Raw genomic sequence first — 18,572 nt, 5'->3', positions numbered from 1 at the left:
AAAAGTAGTTCAATACGAAGTAATGCTATGTAGTAATTATTGTATTTACGAATTTAGCACCAAAATATCACGATGTATTGAAAACATTGACTACAAAAATGCGTTGGATAATCCAGAACGTTGGATAAGCGAGTGTTGGATAAGTGAGACTCTACTGTAATAATAACTTTATTTTTATACCCCACCCCATCTCCCCAAAGGGACTTGGGGCAGCTTACATGGGGCCAAGCCCAGGTCACAAACAATATAAAAACATGACAATGAAAGCAGAAGTCCAAGCACAGTTTCAGAAACACTGTTCTATTCTATTCTATAAGGCTGGTGCAGACTGTTTGTTGTGTTTTCCATTGAGGGAGAATGCAGAATGGTCTTGATGCCCATTGATCTTTTAGACTCAAAACAGGCATGTGCATGTGTGCGTGCATGTTCTCTGGAAAAGGTGGTTCCCAGAGGTCACGGTGCCGCTGTGCTTCCTCCCTTTAGGTTGGTGCGGGAGTTTGTGGCCCAGAACAGCACGGCCCAGATCAAGCACGTGATCCTGATCCTCTCCCAGGAGTTTGCCCTCTCGCAGCACCCACACAGCCGCAAGGGGGGCCTCATTGGCTTGGCCGCCTGCTCTATCGCTCTTGGAAAGGTAGGAAATGGGGGGCTGTCCCATTGTATATGCCTGGGGGAGTCTGCATCATGCTCCCCTTCCGCTGCAAGGCCAAGCCGGCAGGCGCAGACATCGCCAGGATGTCCAGTTTCTCTCTCTGTGGGCCTTTCATGCTAGAGCCGAAAGAGTATGCATCCTGTCTGAAATCCTATAGCTGCCTCTTTCAAACTTCAGGAGCTTGTAGTTGAGGGAGACCCAGGGTCTCTCTGGCTGAGCCGTTTAGAGGACCCTCTTCTCAACTACAAGCCTCAGGATTCTGCAGGAAGGGGCAGCCATAGGATTTCAGATGGGATGTATGAATGAATGAATGAATGTTATTGTTACAATCACATTCCAAGAGTGAAAAACATTAAAAACAGAGATTTTTTTTAAAAGTCTTAATTTTAAGACCAAAAATTAACTACATTATAAGTAAGTTAAAACTTTATCTCCTAAAATCATCCACGATCTGCTTGCTTATTTTTATAGCTGCCGCACAAACCTTAGCCACTCAAAGTGCTCAGTGGGATACATACCCTTTGCCTATTCTTTCAGCTCTAGTGTGATACTGGCCTTTGACTTTGCCACTTGAAGATATTTGTGAAGGCGTCTCCATGATGTCTTCCCTCTTAGTGTTGAGTGGTTGGTTCTTTTGTCTCTTATTTGCCTACTACCCTGTTTCCTCAAAAATAAGACATCCCCTGAAAATAAGACCTAGTAGAAGTTTTGCTGAATTGCTAAATATAAGACCACCCCCAAAAGTAAGACCTAGCAAAGTTTTTGTTTGGAAGCATGCCTGCTGAAAAGAACACTCAAGCATGCAGGATCTTCTCTTTCCATTGTGGGTTTCCTTGCCAGGACTCTGGGCTGTACCTGAAGGAACTGATTGAGCCTGTGCTGACTTGCTTCAATGACGCCGACAGCCGCCTGCGCTATTATGCCTGCGAGGCGCTCTACAACATTGTGAAAGTGGCCAGGGGCTCTGTCCTCCCCCACTTCAACGTGCTCTTCGATGGCTTGAGTAAGGTAATGAATGGTTTTTCTCTGCCGAGACAGCAGCTTCCGGTTGAAATGCTCCTCTGTGGTGTAGAAATTGGTTCCCTTTGGCAGGTGGAGGCTGATTGATAGAATGCCTTGTTTGTTTTTTTTACACATTTGAGAGTAAAAGATATGCATGATCAAAATGTTAATTTTCAGGCTGGTGGATACTTGCTTCAACCTTGATATCTCACCAGAGAATATATTTGTCTTAATTTATAATGATGATATTATTATTATAATTATTATTATTATCATCATTATCATCATTATTACTATTAGTATGTCAACTTAAAAGTCTGAGCCAAGTTCACATCAAACACACAGAGTAATAGTACTACTACTAGTAGTAGTAGTAGTTGTTGTTGTTATTATTTTATGTGATTAATGCAAAGCCGGCCCAGGCCTCCAAACAGACATTTTTTTGCCTTGTTTAGAATCTTTTGCTTGTCTCGTCTAAACTGCAGCCTCGCTCTTATTCTCTCTTCCTTTTCCCAGCTTGCTGCAGATCCAGACCCAAATGTCAAAAGCGGCTCTGAACTTTTGGACCGGCTTCTAAAGGTACTTCATTCTGACTGGGGTTAATTGTGAAATGGGAGTGCAATATTTTCAGTATTCCTCTGATTTACTTGTTGTGCCATTGGTGAGGGAGGTGGGGATTTGCTTGGTTGTCAGTGGGTATCCAGTTGTGGAAACCAGTGCGGGCTTTTAGTTTATGACAAGACAAAACAGCACACCTGAAATTGTAGGAGCGAATCCTAAAGCGGTGTTGTCCTTTTTTCTCATAAAGCGCCTGTGGCATTTCCCATGCTCATTTCTGAGCTCGTTGTGGCAGAATTTCCTCATTCAAGATTATCTTTGTGTCAATCTCGTAAGAGTGCTGTGCACACGCAGAGCAAACAAATCTTGCACAACAACAGGCCATACAGGATTTACAGAGAGATATCTAAGGACTTGATAACATTAGACTGTAGCACATGGATACATTCAGGTGGGATGATGTTTTTGGTAAAGCCCATGATGCCAATTGGAGGCTGAGGCTGTTGAAAGGCTCCTCGAAGCTCTTCTGCAAAGTCATAGCCAGCAGCAGAAGGTGTGTCATTGGGAGCATGGTGCGGAGAGGTCCTCTTTCCTGTCTTCTGCGGCAGTGAGTCACTATACCACAGTCAGTTGAGCCAAATGGCTCAGAGGAACAGGCACATCTCCCTTTTGGTTCAGAAGCTTGGAAATGGCGTTGGGAAATACCTCTATGTATTGTCAAATGCTTTCATGGCCAGAATCCTACAGTGGTGTTGTGTGGTTTCCGGGCTCTATGCCCAATGTGTTCTAGCAGCATTTTCTCCTGATGATTCTCCTGCATCTGTGGTTGGCATCTGCAGGGAATAGGATGGGAATCAAGCATTGGGTCAGGCTGTGGCACAGCTGGCTAGTAACCAGCTGCAATAAATCACTACTGACTGAGTTATTATTTTTTTTTTAACACTTGTTTTTCCAGGTTCCAAATTTCTTAGGATGGTGTCTTCAGCCTTGGCAAGCCTTAATAGGCCTTTAGACAGACCCCAATCATACAATTTATTTCAATCCACACATGACACATATTTGACTAGATGGCTCTGGGAGTCTCTTCTAACAGATAGATCCCGAGATGCTGATACGCTCTGCAAATGGTCTGAAGGCAGAGCAGGAAGGAAGGGAGCAGCTAAAGGAGAAGATGTCATGTTAATCATGATTTTGGCTGCCTGAATTGAAAACGTACTTGGATCTCATTGCAGTCCTCCTGATGTTTTAGGCTTCAGTGCCCAGAATCCCCGGTTGCCAGGGGTCTTTTCAGTTGAGGCTCCGGCCCATCTGGGATGTTGCGGTGTTCACTGTTGGTTGCTTTGGCCTTGCAGGACATTGTGACTGAGAGCAACAAGTTCGACCTGATCAGCTTCATCCCTCTGCTGCGGGAGAGGATCTACTCCAATAACCAGTATGCCCGGCAATTCATCATTTCCTGGGTGAGCATTATTATTATCATCAAGCAGGGACTGGATAGCCATCTGTCGGGGGTGCTTTGATTGCGCTTTCCCTGCATGGCAGGAGGAGGTTGGACTAGATGGCCCCTGGGGAGCCCTTCCAAGTCTGTTATAATACGATTCTATGGCAATGTAAATATGTAAGTGAATTTTGGGGAAAGGTGTTTAAAGAGATAGAGGAGATAATGAATATCAAGATAGAAAGAAGCCTTAGTATAGCTTTATTATCTTTATATAATAATAAACAGTTGAAAAAAGAAGAAAAAGATGCAATATCATATGTATTAACAATAGCAAGACTGCTGATAGCGAGGAACTGGAAAAGAGAAATAAATATACAAATTGAAGAGTGATATAAGGAATCATGGAAGTTGGCAATAAATGATAAGCTGACATGTAAATTAAAAGTTAAAAGAAGGATTTGGGGAAAAGATGATGTATTAAAAATGGCTCGGGAATATATATATATATATATATATATATATATATATGGCTGAAAATAACAGTGGATGCAAAAATATATTGGGGTTTGCTGTATAACAAATGATGTATAACAAATGTTTTAATATTATTTTTTTAAAATAATATGATTCTATGAAGTAAAAGCTCATTCTTACTGCCTGTGATTGTTGCTTAGCAGTGGCTGCAAGGTAGGTATGCGTTTTTTTTTTTCTGGGGGACAGGAGTTTTGCTCCCCTTGGGACTGGTTTACCATTGGTCCCTAAAAAGCAAGTGCCATCTTCTCAAAACTTTCCTTATGCTCAGCCATCAGAAGTTGGCCTCCTCTACATTATGGCTGGCTTTCTTGGAGTTTATTCCTTGTGAATGGCTGTTTAAAACATTGTCAAATGGCTTCTCATAAACCACCCAGGCAGACTGGCAATAGTTTCTGTATTCTAAGTGTCTGTTTCCATTCCAGCCAGGCTTTCCTTGCTTTCTTCTCCCCCGATGGATAAACTGCTGCTGCAATCGAAAGAGTCCACCTTGAGTTTGGCACCTGAATGCCTTGTTGTTCTGGCCTGTGTTTAACAGAAGACCGGCTTCTTCTTCTAACCTCTTTGTTTTGTCCTGTGTTTCTTTTCCCGCTCTGCTAGATCTTGGTGCTGGAGTCTGTTCCGGATATTAACCTTCTGGATTACCTACCAGAGATCCTCGATGGCCTCTTCCAGATCCTGGGGGACAACAGCAAGGAAATCCGTAAAATGTGAGCCCAAATTCCTGAGAAAGAATTTAAATTTGAGAAAAAGTAGGAGCTCTGAGCCCTGCCCCTTTTCCTCTTGTTTGCAGGTGTGAAGTGGCCCTTGGCGAGTTCCTGAAAGAGATCAAGAAGAACCCTTCCAGCGTCAAATTTGCTGAAATGGCCAACATCCTGGTCATTCATTGCCAGGCCTCAGGTGAGCTGGCCAGACTTTCTTCTCCATCCCTTTCTTGTATAACTTTCCTAGAACCTCCTTCTAGCTTTCCTCCTTTACCCTGTTACCCCGAAAATAAGGCATCCCCTGATAATAAGACCTAGCAGAGTTTTTGCTGAATTGCTAAATATAAGGCCTGGTTTGTGATGACAACTACAGTACAGTATATAATAAATGTTCAATTTTTTGTTCAACAATAAATGTGAATTCTTCTTCATGTAAAAATAATACATCCCCTGGAAATAAGATCTAGCGTATCTTTGGGAGCAAAAATTAATATAAGACACTGTCTAATTTTCGGGGAAACATGGTATGGAGCAGTGTTTTGCAGGCACAATCGGGCTCATACCGGGCAGGGTATTTAAGTAGTAGTAACTCAGTATCCCGAATGCCAAGGAAAGGAAGAATGTAGTGGCGCTCCTTGTGAGAATGTATCAAGATGGGAACCCCAGAATGGATATTTTTCACTTTCAGAAATGAGTCTCTTACTGCCCAGATGTGTCTGTCTGCTGTAATAAATGTGAATTCTTCTTCATGTAAAAATAAGACATTCCCTGAAAATAAGACCTAGCGCATCTTTGAGATCAAAAATTAATATAAGACACTGTCTTATTTTCAGGGAAACACAGTAGTAGTTTAGGAGTGCTCTTTAGGAGGCTGGATGGCCATCTGTCAGGGGTGCTTTGAATGTGATTTTTCTGCTTCTTGGCAGGGGGTTGGACTGGATGGCCCATGAGGTCTCTTCCAACTCTGTGATTCTATGATTCTTCCTCCTCCCTTTCTCCCTTCAGATGACTTGATCCAGTTGACAGCTATGTGCTGGATGCGAGAGTTCATCCAGCTGGCCGGGCGGGTCATGCTGCCTTATTCCTCGGGGATCCTGACGGCGGTCCTTCCGTGCCTCTCCTACGACGACCGGAAGAAGAGGATCCTTGCAGCCGCTGCAGCCGCAGGGGTCAAATCTCAAACTTTTTTTTATTTTGGTCATAGATCCCTCTCTTTTCCAATCTTGATTCAACAAGAAGATGGCCTCCAAAACACCAATCTGTTTACCTTTAGAGCCTCCGGTGGCCTAGGGAATAAAAGCCTCATGACTTGAAGGTTGGGTTGCTGACCTGAAGGCTGCCAGGTTCAAATCCCACCCGGGGAGAGTGCGGATGAGCTCCCTCTGTCAGCTCCAGCTCCATGCGGGGACATGAGAGAAGCCTCCCACAAGGATGGTAAAGCATCAAAAACATATGGGCGTCCCCTGGGCAACGTCCTTGCAGACGGCCAATTCTCTGACTCCAGAAGCAACTCCGGTTGCTCCTGACACGAGAAAAAAAAACCTTTAGTGCAAGCAGGGGCCAACTTGGGCCTTCCCTCCAGGTGTTTTGGACTCCAACTCCCACAATTCCTAAGCCTCAGGCCCTTTTCTTTCCCCTCCTCATTCGCTTAAGCAGCAAAGGGGTAAAAGGAAGGGGCCTGAGCCTGTTAGGAATTGTGGGAGTTGAGGTCCAAAATACCTGGAGGGAGGGCCCAAGTTGGTCCATGCCTGGTGTATAATGTTTAGATCATGTCTTGCCTTTGTGATTTCCTACGAGCGTGCCCCCGCACCCCCAAACACAATCTCCATGTTTTGGAAGCTGCTGTAGACGTAGTTGGTCCAGTTGTGGAAAGCTTGGTATATTTAGCGAAAAGGACCCAATGCCCCCACCGAAAGTGCTCCATGTGTCCTGCTCGTGGGCATCTGGAAAGCATCTCTTGGCACCAATTTGGGGGACATTCCTTAACCTGTCGACTCGCAGGCATCAAAGAGGTGGCCAATGTCTGCAACCAGAGCCTGATGAAGCTGGTCATTCCAGAGGACGATGAGGTGGCGGACGAGGGCAAGCCTGGCCTTGCATCTCTTCCGACGGACACCGACCAAGAGGAATCGCTCTCCAAACAGGAGGGGGTCTCCGGGGGTGAGTCCGGCGTGTCATGAATACTTTCTGAACTGTAAACATGTTCTTTAATCCGTTTTCAATGGGACAGGTTGCGTCAAGCACTTTCAAAGAAAAAAGTACACACACAGACACAGTACTGATTTTACGAGGGTTGAATGAAAAGTAATGCCTCCACCTTCATTACTTGGGTTTGGATGAGAATATTTTAATAAATCAAACGCAGAAATAATCCTTAGAATGTGCTCTTTAACTATCACTATTCACTTTCCCACATAACCACCAGACAATGGGATGCATTTCTGCCAACGATGAACACGTTTTCTGAAGCCGTCACGGAAGAAGTCGACACTCTGTTTCCGCAACCAGTGTCTCACAGGACCTGTCGTGCACAGATCTGCCGATAGCCAAGCAAAACAATAATGTGACCCACACGTTCTTGTGAAATGCTGATTGTGCAACACAATCACTACAAACAGCTTGCATTCTCTGATGAATCTCCTCTGGGGTAACACCTTCTGCTGTCAAGAATTCAGTGACTGCACATTGCTTAAGTCGCATTGACTGACTGTCTGCGCAGGGTTCCATACTTTGAACATTAACAACACAACCGTTCAATGCTAAAGCTTCCCGCCAAATGGAACTGTAGAGGAGAGTCTACTGAACAAGGCAGGACCTGCCGCAGACCAGGACTGCCATCTGCAGAGGCATTACTTTTCATTCAACCCTTGTATAATAGCGATATTGATTACACAGACAAAGGGGAAACATTCACACAGCATTCACCCTCCACACAGATTCTTTCCTCCATGCTCACCAGCTCTGCATTCAGCCCATCTTGAGAAAAAAGTGGCAGGTGGACAGGCTGTATCCCTCACATAACCGCCACACTTTTCCAAGAGGAAAGTATCTCTTTATATAGCAAATTTTCCTGTTGTTGTCTTGATTGACTTTTATCCAGTTAAAACATGCTGACACTCCATCACTTCGGGACAGATGTTTGTTTTCTTTCTTAACATAAGGAACCGTTGTATTCAACCTTCCTTAACTTAAAGAATAATTGTCTCTGGTTGTGTAAACATGTGTTGTTTACCCCAAAAGTTTCAAGATCAATTACGTTAGCAGCTCAGCAGTTTAGCTTTTTCCCTTCATCAGCACTTTTCATCTCCTCCATAATGCCATTTTAGGCCTCAATCGCCTTAGGATGGTATCTTCAGTCTAACAGACCCTGCTTCTCCCTCACAGGTTGCCTGGACACCTCCGGGGACTCCAACTTCAGCAGCACCAGTGTTTTCATGCCGGCCAGGTATGTCATTGTAGTATTTTTGCAGTGTTCATTCTGACATTTAATGAGAAAAGGAGTGGGGTGAATTTGGCTGTGCCTTCCTGCCCTTGAGCTGCCTGCCAAATGGGGCCACCAGGTCCTTGCCAACGGGTTCCAGGTGTTGCAAGTCTAGAACTCTGTGGACTTTATTGGAGGAGAAAGTCTGTTCTGGAAGAAGGGGTTCCAAAATACCGGAGGCGATCTCCCACTTCTCTCTGGGGCTCATGGAAAGAAAAGGGAGCCATTGGGTAGTGGGTGGCCTTATTTTCTCTCAGGCTCCAGCTAGTCTCATGTGGGCAGAACATGTTAAGACGTGGCTCAGCGCATTCTGTACATGCTTAACTTAACTCATTGCAGACAGTCCCCAAATTACGAACAAGAACGTTTCTGTATATTTAAGTGTAACTCCACACACACAGAGATATATATATAGATATAGATATACTCGAAGATAAGCCTTTTTTTCAGCCCTTTTTTGAGCTGAAAAAGCCTTCCTCGGCTTATAATGGTGTCAAGGTCAAGGCCAGGCAACAGAACCTGGAGGCCATTGCTTACAATATATGATATATTCCTCTCTTCTCCCTTATCAGTGTGTTTTCCAAAGCCTCCCTTGCTCTTAACCAAGGGAATGTTTTGAAAAGGGAGAGAAGCCCTTGCAAGCCAGGAAGAAGAAAAACATATATCCATTAATCTTATAAAAGCATTTTGTTAAACTCTCCTACAGATATATAGGCATTAACCCCCTGCATGCATTTGCAAACCCTATGTACTTATATATCTGTATCTACGAGCTATCTATATTCATTAATTTTATATATGAATTTTCCCCTCATATGTTTGCAGGGCTTTGCAAATCCTATATATCTATATCTATATATATCCATGTACCTGTATATCTGTATCTATATAGATACATTATTTAACCTTCTGATGCCTTGATTAATGTAATTTTATTGGTATCTATTTTTATTTTGAAATTTACCAGTAGCTGCTTCATTTCCCACCTTCAGTTTATATTCGGGTCAATAAGTTATACTAGTTTTTTGTGGTAAAATTAGATGCCTTGGCTTATATTTGGGTCAGCTTATACTTGAGTATATATGGTAGATATATAGAGAAGGGGGGGCACTTTGAATAACATTGGGAAGGATACACACCCCTGTGTTGTTTGGTTTGCTGTTTCTGTCTCTGTTCAGAAGATTTCACCTCCCTTCCTGTCCTTGTGAGAAAGGAACATGATAATAACTCTTCCCGGAGTGCATTTCCCTTCTTTCCAAGGGGCAGATTCCTCTCATTTGCTGTTGTCCAACCCTTTTCTTAATTCTGAGTTGTTTGTAAGTCATATGTTTGTAATTTGGGGACATCCTGTATTCACTTAGAGTATTTTCCATGCCAAAGACATTTTGAAGCAATTCTACCATGATGCCAATGGGTGTCACTCTAACCCAAATTTCATCTCAGTTTGGACCGTGCTGTAATGTTTGTTAGTTTAGTCCTGAGGGCGAAGAGATATCTGGATTGTAGGGCTGTTGTGTGTTTTCCAGGCCGTATGACGGCAAGAGGCCACTACAAACAGAAATATAATCCAATAATATAAACTATATGACCGTTTTTCATATATATGCTATAGTCATGGAACATTTAATGTGCAGACAAGGATTGTAGAGGTTCAAATTACACTAAATGATTCCAAACATACGTCTCTAAACCAAAATCATCCTTATATAAGAAAGTTGAGAATTCCATATGGAACTTATCATTTGAGATTATAAGAACAACAAGAAAACATTAGAGACAAAGGGGAAGAAGATGGTTTAGACTATAAAATACTAAAATATAGAAAGTCACAATACAAACACCAAGGAATAGATGGAAGTCAACCCTTCCCACACACCTTTTTTTTTCTTTCATTCTTTTTCTCCATTTTTCTTTCTTTCTTTCTCTTCACCCCTATTTTTCTCCCACTTTCCATGTATTTTTTTTATTTAATAATAATAATAATAATAATAATAATAATAATAATAATAATAATAATAATAATAAGTTTATTTGTATCCCACTTCCATCTCCCCCGAAGGGGACTCGGGGCGGCTTACAGCAAAATCAAAATACAAACAATGATAAAATATAAAACATCAGGACAAAAACAAAACCAATAAAAAAAATATACACAATAAGTTAAAAAACACAACGCAGAATTAAAACATCAGGTTAAAAACAATGAGGTTGCAATAGTGGATAAGCAAAGTGTACGGTGCACATTATGGGTAACAAATTATTTTATTTTACTATTAATAAGAATTTACCAAATGAGAATTCCTAAAGCCGAATCCAAAACAATATAATCAATGTGCTGCAAATACACATGTTTATAGAAAACATAACTCTTATACTCAAGGTTTGTGAGTCCAATAACATACAAAGTTCATGTTCCACATAGAAGACTGTACATTTCAACCTATATGTCCCAAGTTTGTACATCCTTTTTGAATCCAAAATTTAAACAAATCCAAAATTTATAACCATCCACAACCGGTTTCAACTGTATAGTCTTCCTCAGGTGGTAGTTTGTAAAGGTATAGAAAACCTAGAATAGCCAATTTTCCACTGTAGCAAGTTCTTCAAGTAAATAAATTCAATGTATAAGTATCATTGACAAAGTGGACCTACAGGGAATACATATGAGTGGCTAGAAAGACTAATAATTACGAAGTATAGTAAAAACATTAAAGACAGGAGCATGCATACTCACATAAGATCTCCTACAAGGGTGCTCTGCTACTAGTTTGATTCCTTAGGCATACATATTTCCGATGTAAGAATAAAAAGAAAGACATTCAGCTCTTGGCGTTTTGAAAAGATGATGCTCTTAAAGCGTACTGTGAATTGGTGTTGCCTGTTTGGTGAGATGTGATTTTGCCTTCCTAGTGAACGTGTCCCTTCCTTCTTTGTGCCTCCCTTCGCTTGCAGCGCTGAGCGGCTCCAGGTGACCCTCAACCTGGACGGCATTGTCCAGGTGCTGGACTGCCACCTCCATGATGCCGGGGCCGGGATGATGACGCGCATCGCGGTCCTGAAGTGGCTCTACCACTTGTACATCAAGACCCCACGCAAGGCAAGGCCTCCTTCACCCTTCCTGCTGATCCTTCCTGGGAGGCCAGAAAGGGATGCGGGTGCGGACAATAACAACCTAAATTGGGTTTCCTGTTCCAAACCCTTGGACACAGGAAAAGCTCTCCAGGACACACATCCTTATTGCACTTCTGCTTGAGGACACATCTGTGGACTCTAAAACAGGGAGGCATTTAAATATTACTAGCTGTGCCTGGCCACGCGTTGCTGTGGTGTCATCCTTTATTTGTGGAGGCATGTAACAATTTGTAATTAGTCACCTTGATTAGCATTGAATGGGCTTGCAGCTACAACACATCGTTGTTTCCTCCCTGGGGGAATCCTTTGTTGGAAGGTGTTAGCTGGCTCTGGTTGTTTCCTCTCTGGAATACCCTTATTTTCAGTGTTGTTCTTTATTTACTGTCCAGATTGTAGAGTTTTTTTCATTTTGATGGTTCCCAGGAACCCAATCTATGCCTCCTGTCAGCGAGTAGTGGCCGTTGAAGCCCCACCCACCTGGCTAACTTCACCAAGTTTTCAGGGGGGGGGGGGGCTCTGCGCATGTGTAGTTAGTAATTTTTGGTTTTGGGTTTTTTCCTGTAATTTGGACCTAATTTTATAGGGTTTTTTGATGGAAAGACATAGATTGGGTGACTATGTCTTTTGTGGCCAAATTTGATGTGTTTTGGTCCAGTGGTTTTGTTGTTTACTCCATGGGAATTACATGGATTACATTTTTATATATATGGATTAAAGATGACCTGACCTTGGGCAGTGTTCATACTGTGCTGTTCCTTAAGAGGGCCCAGCAGAGATTATATTATCTGAGACTTGTAAGGAACCAACAGTTGAATGAGAAACTGCTGGTGACTTCCTACCACTGTGTGATAGAGTGTCCTAACCTATTGCAGCTGCTCATGGTTTGCTTATTGTGGCAGATAAAAAGGCACTCCTGCCCAGAGTTGTCCTCTTTGGAAGAACTGTATAATTCCTGCTGGCTTAAGAAAGCTCGGAATATTCTTACAAATCCATCTCACCCTAGATATTCTTTTTTTACAAAAATTATTACCATGTGGCAGACAGGACAGGCTGATACATTTTAATATATTGGGTTTATGGTTCCCGTCCCCTTGATCAGGTTGTGTAAGTGTTATTTGTTGCCATATAATTGTAATTTTATTTTACCTTGCTTAATAATGTGTTATTATGTTGTTATGTAATGTATGTGTAGTTTTTATGATTGGAAACCACCCTGAGTCCCATCTGGGAGATAGGGTGGTATATAAATAAAGTATTATTATTATTATTATTATTATTATTATTATTATTATTATTATTATAAAAACAAATAGGCTTTTATCCTAGAACTGTGGCTATATTGACCTCTACGGTTTCACATTGATTATTTATTATTATTTACAACTTTTCTTGCCCCAGGGGGAGTCAAAGTGGTTTACAACATAAAAATGGCAAAATCCAATGCCTAACATCTATATAAAACAAAATTATAGAATCTAAACAAGACACATATTGCTATGCATTAAAAACAAAAAAGATGATAAGATAAAACAATATTTAGACATAAGGACCTAGAATCAAAACCACCTAGTTTAAACATTAAAATCACATGATCCAAAATCGTAAACCGGGGCATTCCAATTGTCATTTGTACATATTCCATATTTATTTCTTGTGACGTGGCATTAGAGGCTGTGCCATTGTGATTAGAATGCAGACGGATTGGTGTTCTGTTTTTGTAATTCTCATATAGGTATAATGTGATTGGGGATAGCATTTAATTTCGTTGTACGATGTACAATGAAAATAAAGCTATTTTATCTCTCTTCTATCTCAGAGTCCCTGGAAAAGAGTCCTTCTGGATAATAGGTGACTTTGGCTGTTTGGCTCCTTCTCCACTGCTGGAGAAGCTGAGGGAAAAGGGGCTGTTTCTTCCCAATGCAGAAAATAGGAACGACTTTACCATCTTGATTGTGTTGTGGGAGCAGGCAAGGCAGGCTTCCTCTTACACAGTTGATGGCGTTCTCCTTCATGGCCATTCTCTTTCTGATTCCAGATGTTCCGGCACACGGACAGCCTCTTCCCCATCTTGCTGAAGACCTTGTCCGATGAGTCCGACGAGGTGAGTGCAGACGCTGCTTTGTGAAATGTTCTCTGTGTTATAACTTCACTGGAAGTTTGCCGCTGTGCTTGTCTTGGGCCAATAATAATAATAATAATGAGGAGGAGGAGGAGGAGGAGGATTATGAGGATTTAAAGATTGAACTGCAAAGACTCTGGCACAAGCCAGTCAGGGTGGTCCCAGTGGTGATCGGCACACTGGGTGCAGTGCCTAAAGGCCTTGGCCTGCACTTAAATCGATGCTGGCAAAATCTCCACCTGCCAGCTGCAGAAGGCCAGCTGACTGGGATCTGCTCGCATTATTCGCCAATACATCACACAGTCCTAGACACTTGTGATCCAATTCAACACCCAGCAGAGTGTCTGCTGTGGACTCCTCTTGTTGTGTTTCAAATAATAGTAATATAATAATAATAATAATAATACAGCAGAGTCTCACTTATCCAAGCTAAATGGGCTGGCAGAACTTGGATAAGCAAATATCTTGGATAATAAGAAGGGATTAAAGAAAAGCCTATTAAACATCAAATTAGGTTATGATTTTACAAATTAAGCACCAAAACATCATGTTATACAACAAATTTGACAGAAAAAGTAGTTCAATACACAGTAATGTTATGTTGGAATTACTGTATTTACGAATTTAGCACCAAAATGTCATGATATATTGAAAACATTGACTACAAAAATGCCTTGGATAATCCAGAACCTTGGATAAGCGAGTCTTGGGTAAGTGAGACTCTACTGTAGTACAATATAGTAATTTAATGCTTATATTGTGCTATGCTAATAATACATTCTATGTTTATTTGATTTGTAAGCCGCTCTGAGTCCCCTTCGGGGTGAGAAGAGCGGGATATAAATGTAGTAAATAAATAAATAAATAAATAAACCCTTCTTATGAAAGGGGGGGGGTTCCTTGAAGGGGAGACGGGGGAAGCCCATAAAGCACCCTTCTCTGGCCTTGTTCCAGCCCAGAGCGATGGACGCCCTGTTTACATTGGGAACGGAAGTGGGGTTCTTTCAGTCCCCCCATCACTGTTAAGGGGGGGCTCCTCCATGTGATCCAGATTCCAGGCACAACGAGGCTTAACAAAAGCTTGGGCCAAAGTGAATAGCCGCCTTTATGCATTGATGCCTTCCGATTCGCGCCTTGCTGGATTTGGGCCCGCACTCTCCCCGGTTTCTCAGCCCTGCGCTTGCCAAGTGCGAATGTGGGGCTCTGCAGAGCAGCAGCCAAGGAGGAAGGAAGCAAAGGCACGCCAGGCACAGAGCCCCCCCCCTCCCTCTCCTCCATCTTCTTCCCACCGTACTTATGTCGCATTAATGTTCAAATTGGGACTTGAGTGGATTTGGGATCACGGCTGCCTGGTCTTTGAGAGAGCAAACATAGACATGCCAGTGCTCATTTCTAGGGGTTGGGCTGCTCTGACGCCAGGAATGCTGGGAGTTGCAGTGCAGGAAGTCTCTGCAGGGTTCCCCATGTCTTACCTGTAGCATGGAGAGGGGCTCTCCTTGTTGGAAATACCGTGTTTCCCCGAAAATAAGACAGTGTCTTATATTAATTTTTGCTCACAAACATGCTCTAGGTCTTATTTTCAGGGGATGTCTTATTTTTCCATGAAGAAGAATTCACATTTATTGTTGAACAAAAAAATGAGCATTTATTATATACTGTACAGTAGTTGTCATCACAAACCAGCATAACCAGACAAACTGTGAATCCTATCAAGAATTTCTTGTTACTACCATTATTTCCATGTACAAACACTCTATGGTATGTACATTTACCAATCCTGCATGCTCTGGTGTTCTGTTTGGCAGGCCTGCTTCCAAACAAAAACTTTGCTAGGTCTTACTTTCAGAGGAGGCCTTATATTTAGCAATTCAGCAAAACCTCTACTAGGTCTTATTTTCTGGGGATGTCTTATTTTAGGGGAAACAGGGTAGCAACCTTCCAAGCCTTTCACTGTTTATTTGTTAATGTATATATTTGCTAACCTGTACTCTATGTATATATTGATTTGCCAGTTTGACTGTACCTCTATGACAGCGATGGCCAACCTATGACACACGTGTCAGCACTGACACGCCTAGCCATTTTTGCTGACATGCTGCCGCATGCAGATTGGGAATTATGCACATTACATTTTTATATATATTAACTAGCTGTGCCCAGCCACGCGTTGCTGTGGCAAAGTGGTGGTGGTATTGGTTAAAAGTTGTTGTGGAATTTTTATTTGATGTTATTTGTATTTTTTTAATTCAGTTTATTGTAACTTATATTTTTTATTTATTATATTTTATTATTTTGTTGTATTATTTTTAGTTATTTTGTTATAGTATTTTATTGTATTAATTTTTTAGTGTTTTTAATTATTTTTATTGTATTATTTGTATTTATTTTATTTTTTATTCTTTTATTAACACTGGGCTGAGTGGGTTGCTAGGAGACCAAGTGGGCGGAGCTTAGCCTTCTAAGTGGCAGCAATTGGATAAAAACAATTATTGCTCTCCCTCTAAGTAGGACTTTATTTTTCTTTTCTTTTTGTTGTATCAACCTAGAGGCATGGATGATGGGTTGTGTCGTCAAATTTCGAGGTTGGGGGGCCTGTAGTTTTGTTGTTTTGTGGGTCGCCGTGATGCCATCACTCATTTATATATATAGATTATATCATTCTATTATTATTCTATTATTATTGTAGTATATTATCATATTATTACCATTATATTATTATTATATTATTCATTATTCATGACTACATTGAAACTAGAATAGAGAGAAACCAGTGTGGAAACTGCAAGAGGTACCATAGATTGTTGTACATGGAAATAATGGTAGGAAATAGTTTTTGATTTATTAAATACAGTTATATATTACAATTATACATTTTTGTTATTTAAAATATACATATTGCAAAATTATGGGTTTTTTTTCTCAAAATCACACGCCACCCAAGTCATGCTAGGTTTTTTGGTTAATTTTGACCCATCATTGCTCTATGATGTAGGAGGGACTATAGACATGTGATTGTACTGAGCATGTTCAGACTCAGGACTCCATTTCTGTAACTAAACTTCAATGAGGATTTTTCCTGTATGGTAAATTAATTTAAGATGTTTATGAGTAAACAAGATTTGTTATTTTTCAAAGAAGACTTTGTTTTTTATCTCTGAGTGTATACAGTAGAGCCCCACTTATCCAAAATAAATGGGCCGGCAGAAATTTGGATAAGTGAATATCTTGGATAATAAGGAGGAGGGATTAAGGAAAAGCCTATTAAACATCAAATTAGGTTATGATTTTACAAATTAAGCACCAAAACATCATGTTATACAACAAATTTGACAGAAAAAGTAGTTCAATACGCAGTAATGCTATGTAGTAATTACTGTATTTACGAATTTAGCACCAAAATATCACGATGTATTGAAAACATTGACTAAAAAAAATTGACTGCATTGGATAATCCAGAACATTGGATAAGCGAATATTGGATAAGTGAGACTCTACTGTACTTTAAACTAAAAGGTTTTTAAAGGGAGTACAGTAGAGTCTCACTTATCCAAGCCTCGCTTATCCAAGCTTCTGGATTATCCAAGCCATTTTTATAATCAATGTTTTCAATATATCGTGATATTTTGGTGCAAAATTCGTAAATACAGTAATTACAACATAACATTACTGTATATTGAACTACTTTTTCTGTCAAATTTGTTGTATAACATAATGTTTTGGTGCTTAATTTGTAAAATCATAACCTAATTTGATGTTTAATAGGCTTTTCCTTAATCCTTCCTTATTATCCAATATATTCGCTTATCCAAGCTTCTGCTGGTCCGTTTAGCTTGGATAAGTGAGACTCTACTGTATATATCTTTTGGGCAATTACAGCTTTAAAGAAACAACCATCCTCTGCTAACCAAATATATTTTTGTAGTGGCATGTCTTTGTCCTTGGCAGTTCAAAGGCATGGTTCTTTAGTTTAACAGCTGAGTTACCTGTGTGCCATTACATGAATGCTTGTGAATATCACTTGTTCAAAGAGTTGACTTCTAACAAGGTCATGCTTTTCTTGACCAGTGGTTTTCAAAAGGTGGTCTCCACATACTCTTTGCCAAACGGATATGTGCCCAAAGACTAGGTGCATTTATTTTCCAATACACCTGCCTGTCCCTCATTTGCACAGGTCGGGCGCACCTTTGTGTAAAGCACACAAAATGTGCAGGTTGTGCGGATCAGTGGTCCTTAACTTCTTGGACATCAGGTGCTAGATGCAGAGACTGCTGGCTAGGGCTCATGAGTATTTCATTTATTTATGACATGCACTGGTTTCCATCCCATCCTTCTCCCAGAAGGGCATTCCACCATTGCTGTGGTCTGAGAAACCAGACCTTGTTGTGGCAAAGAAACTGAAAGGAGTGAAGTAGAATCACAGCGAGAGGGTCCGGTTCAGAGGACAAAGGGCAAGGTCTCCATCTCTTTCTTTTCCAAGAGGCAGGCTGGGGATGAAGCTGTCACTCGAAGATGGATGGGTGGGTTGCCTTGGAAGTGGGAGACGGAGCCAAGTTGCCTTTGGCTCCTCACTCTTTTGCCCGGCTGCCAGGGAAAGTGGAGGCCTCGCTCTTGGCTGCAGCATCCTCTGGATGCATTAAAAGAGGGATAAATTCAAGGGACTGTCAGGAGGAAGGGGCTTGGGCTGCGTGCTGCCCAGAATGGGAGATAAATAGCCTCTTTTGCAAAAAGATCAATTGGCTGAACTGGGCCACCAAGCGCCTCCGCTTTGACCCAGATCTCTGAGCAGAGGTCCAGGGCCCAGGAAAGCATTTTCTCGAAAGGACCTCCTCTTTCTCTTAAGGAGGCCAAGGATGCCTGCAAGGGCAGGCTGTCTTCCCCCTCATCCTTTGTTTTGGCGACTCTGCAAATCGCCCAAACCAGTTGCCCGGGGCTTGCGGCTCATGATAAATATC

At 41.5% G+C, this 18,572-nt stretch overlaps 1 protein-coding gene across 1 annotated transcript in view; it reads left to right on the top strand.

Annotated features, from left to right (window-relative positions):
• The window catches only part of vac14 (VAC14 component of PIKFYVE complex), a 72,400-nt gene that overhangs the window by 2,555 nt on the left and 51,273 nt on the right, over positions 1-18,572 (top strand). The window contains exons 2-12 of the mRNA XM_062961684.1: positions 484-634; positions 1,493-1,660; positions 2,171-2,233; positions 3,565-3,672; positions 4,785-4,894; positions 4,978-5,084; positions 5,894-6,029; positions 6,891-7,048; positions 8,273-8,333; positions 11,322-11,466; positions 13,537-13,602. Coding sequence (XP_062817754.1) covers positions 484-634; positions 1,493-1,660; positions 2,171-2,233; positions 3,565-3,672; positions 4,785-4,894; positions 4,978-5,084; positions 5,894-6,029; positions 6,891-7,048; positions 8,273-8,333; positions 11,322-11,466; positions 13,537-13,602 — 1,273 coding nt within the window. The remainder of the gene's footprint in view (positions 1-483; positions 635-1,492; positions 1,661-2,170; positions 2,234-3,564; positions 3,673-4,784; positions 4,895-4,977; positions 5,085-5,893; positions 6,030-6,890; positions 7,049-8,272; positions 8,334-11,321; positions 11,467-13,536; positions 13,603-18,572) is intronic.

This window comes from Anolis carolinensis, unplaced genomic scaffold (genome assembly GCF_035594765.1).
Source record: "Anolis carolinensis isolate JA03-04 unplaced genomic scaffold, rAnoCar3.1.pri scaffold_9, whole genome shotgun sequence".
In the NCBI taxonomy this organism is placed as follows: domain Eukaryota; kingdom Metazoa; phylum Chordata; class Lepidosauria; order Squamata; family Dactyloidae; genus Anolis; species Anolis carolinensis.
Note: the sequence above shows the minus strand (reverse complement) of the source record. Positions and strands in the feature narration are given on the sequence as shown.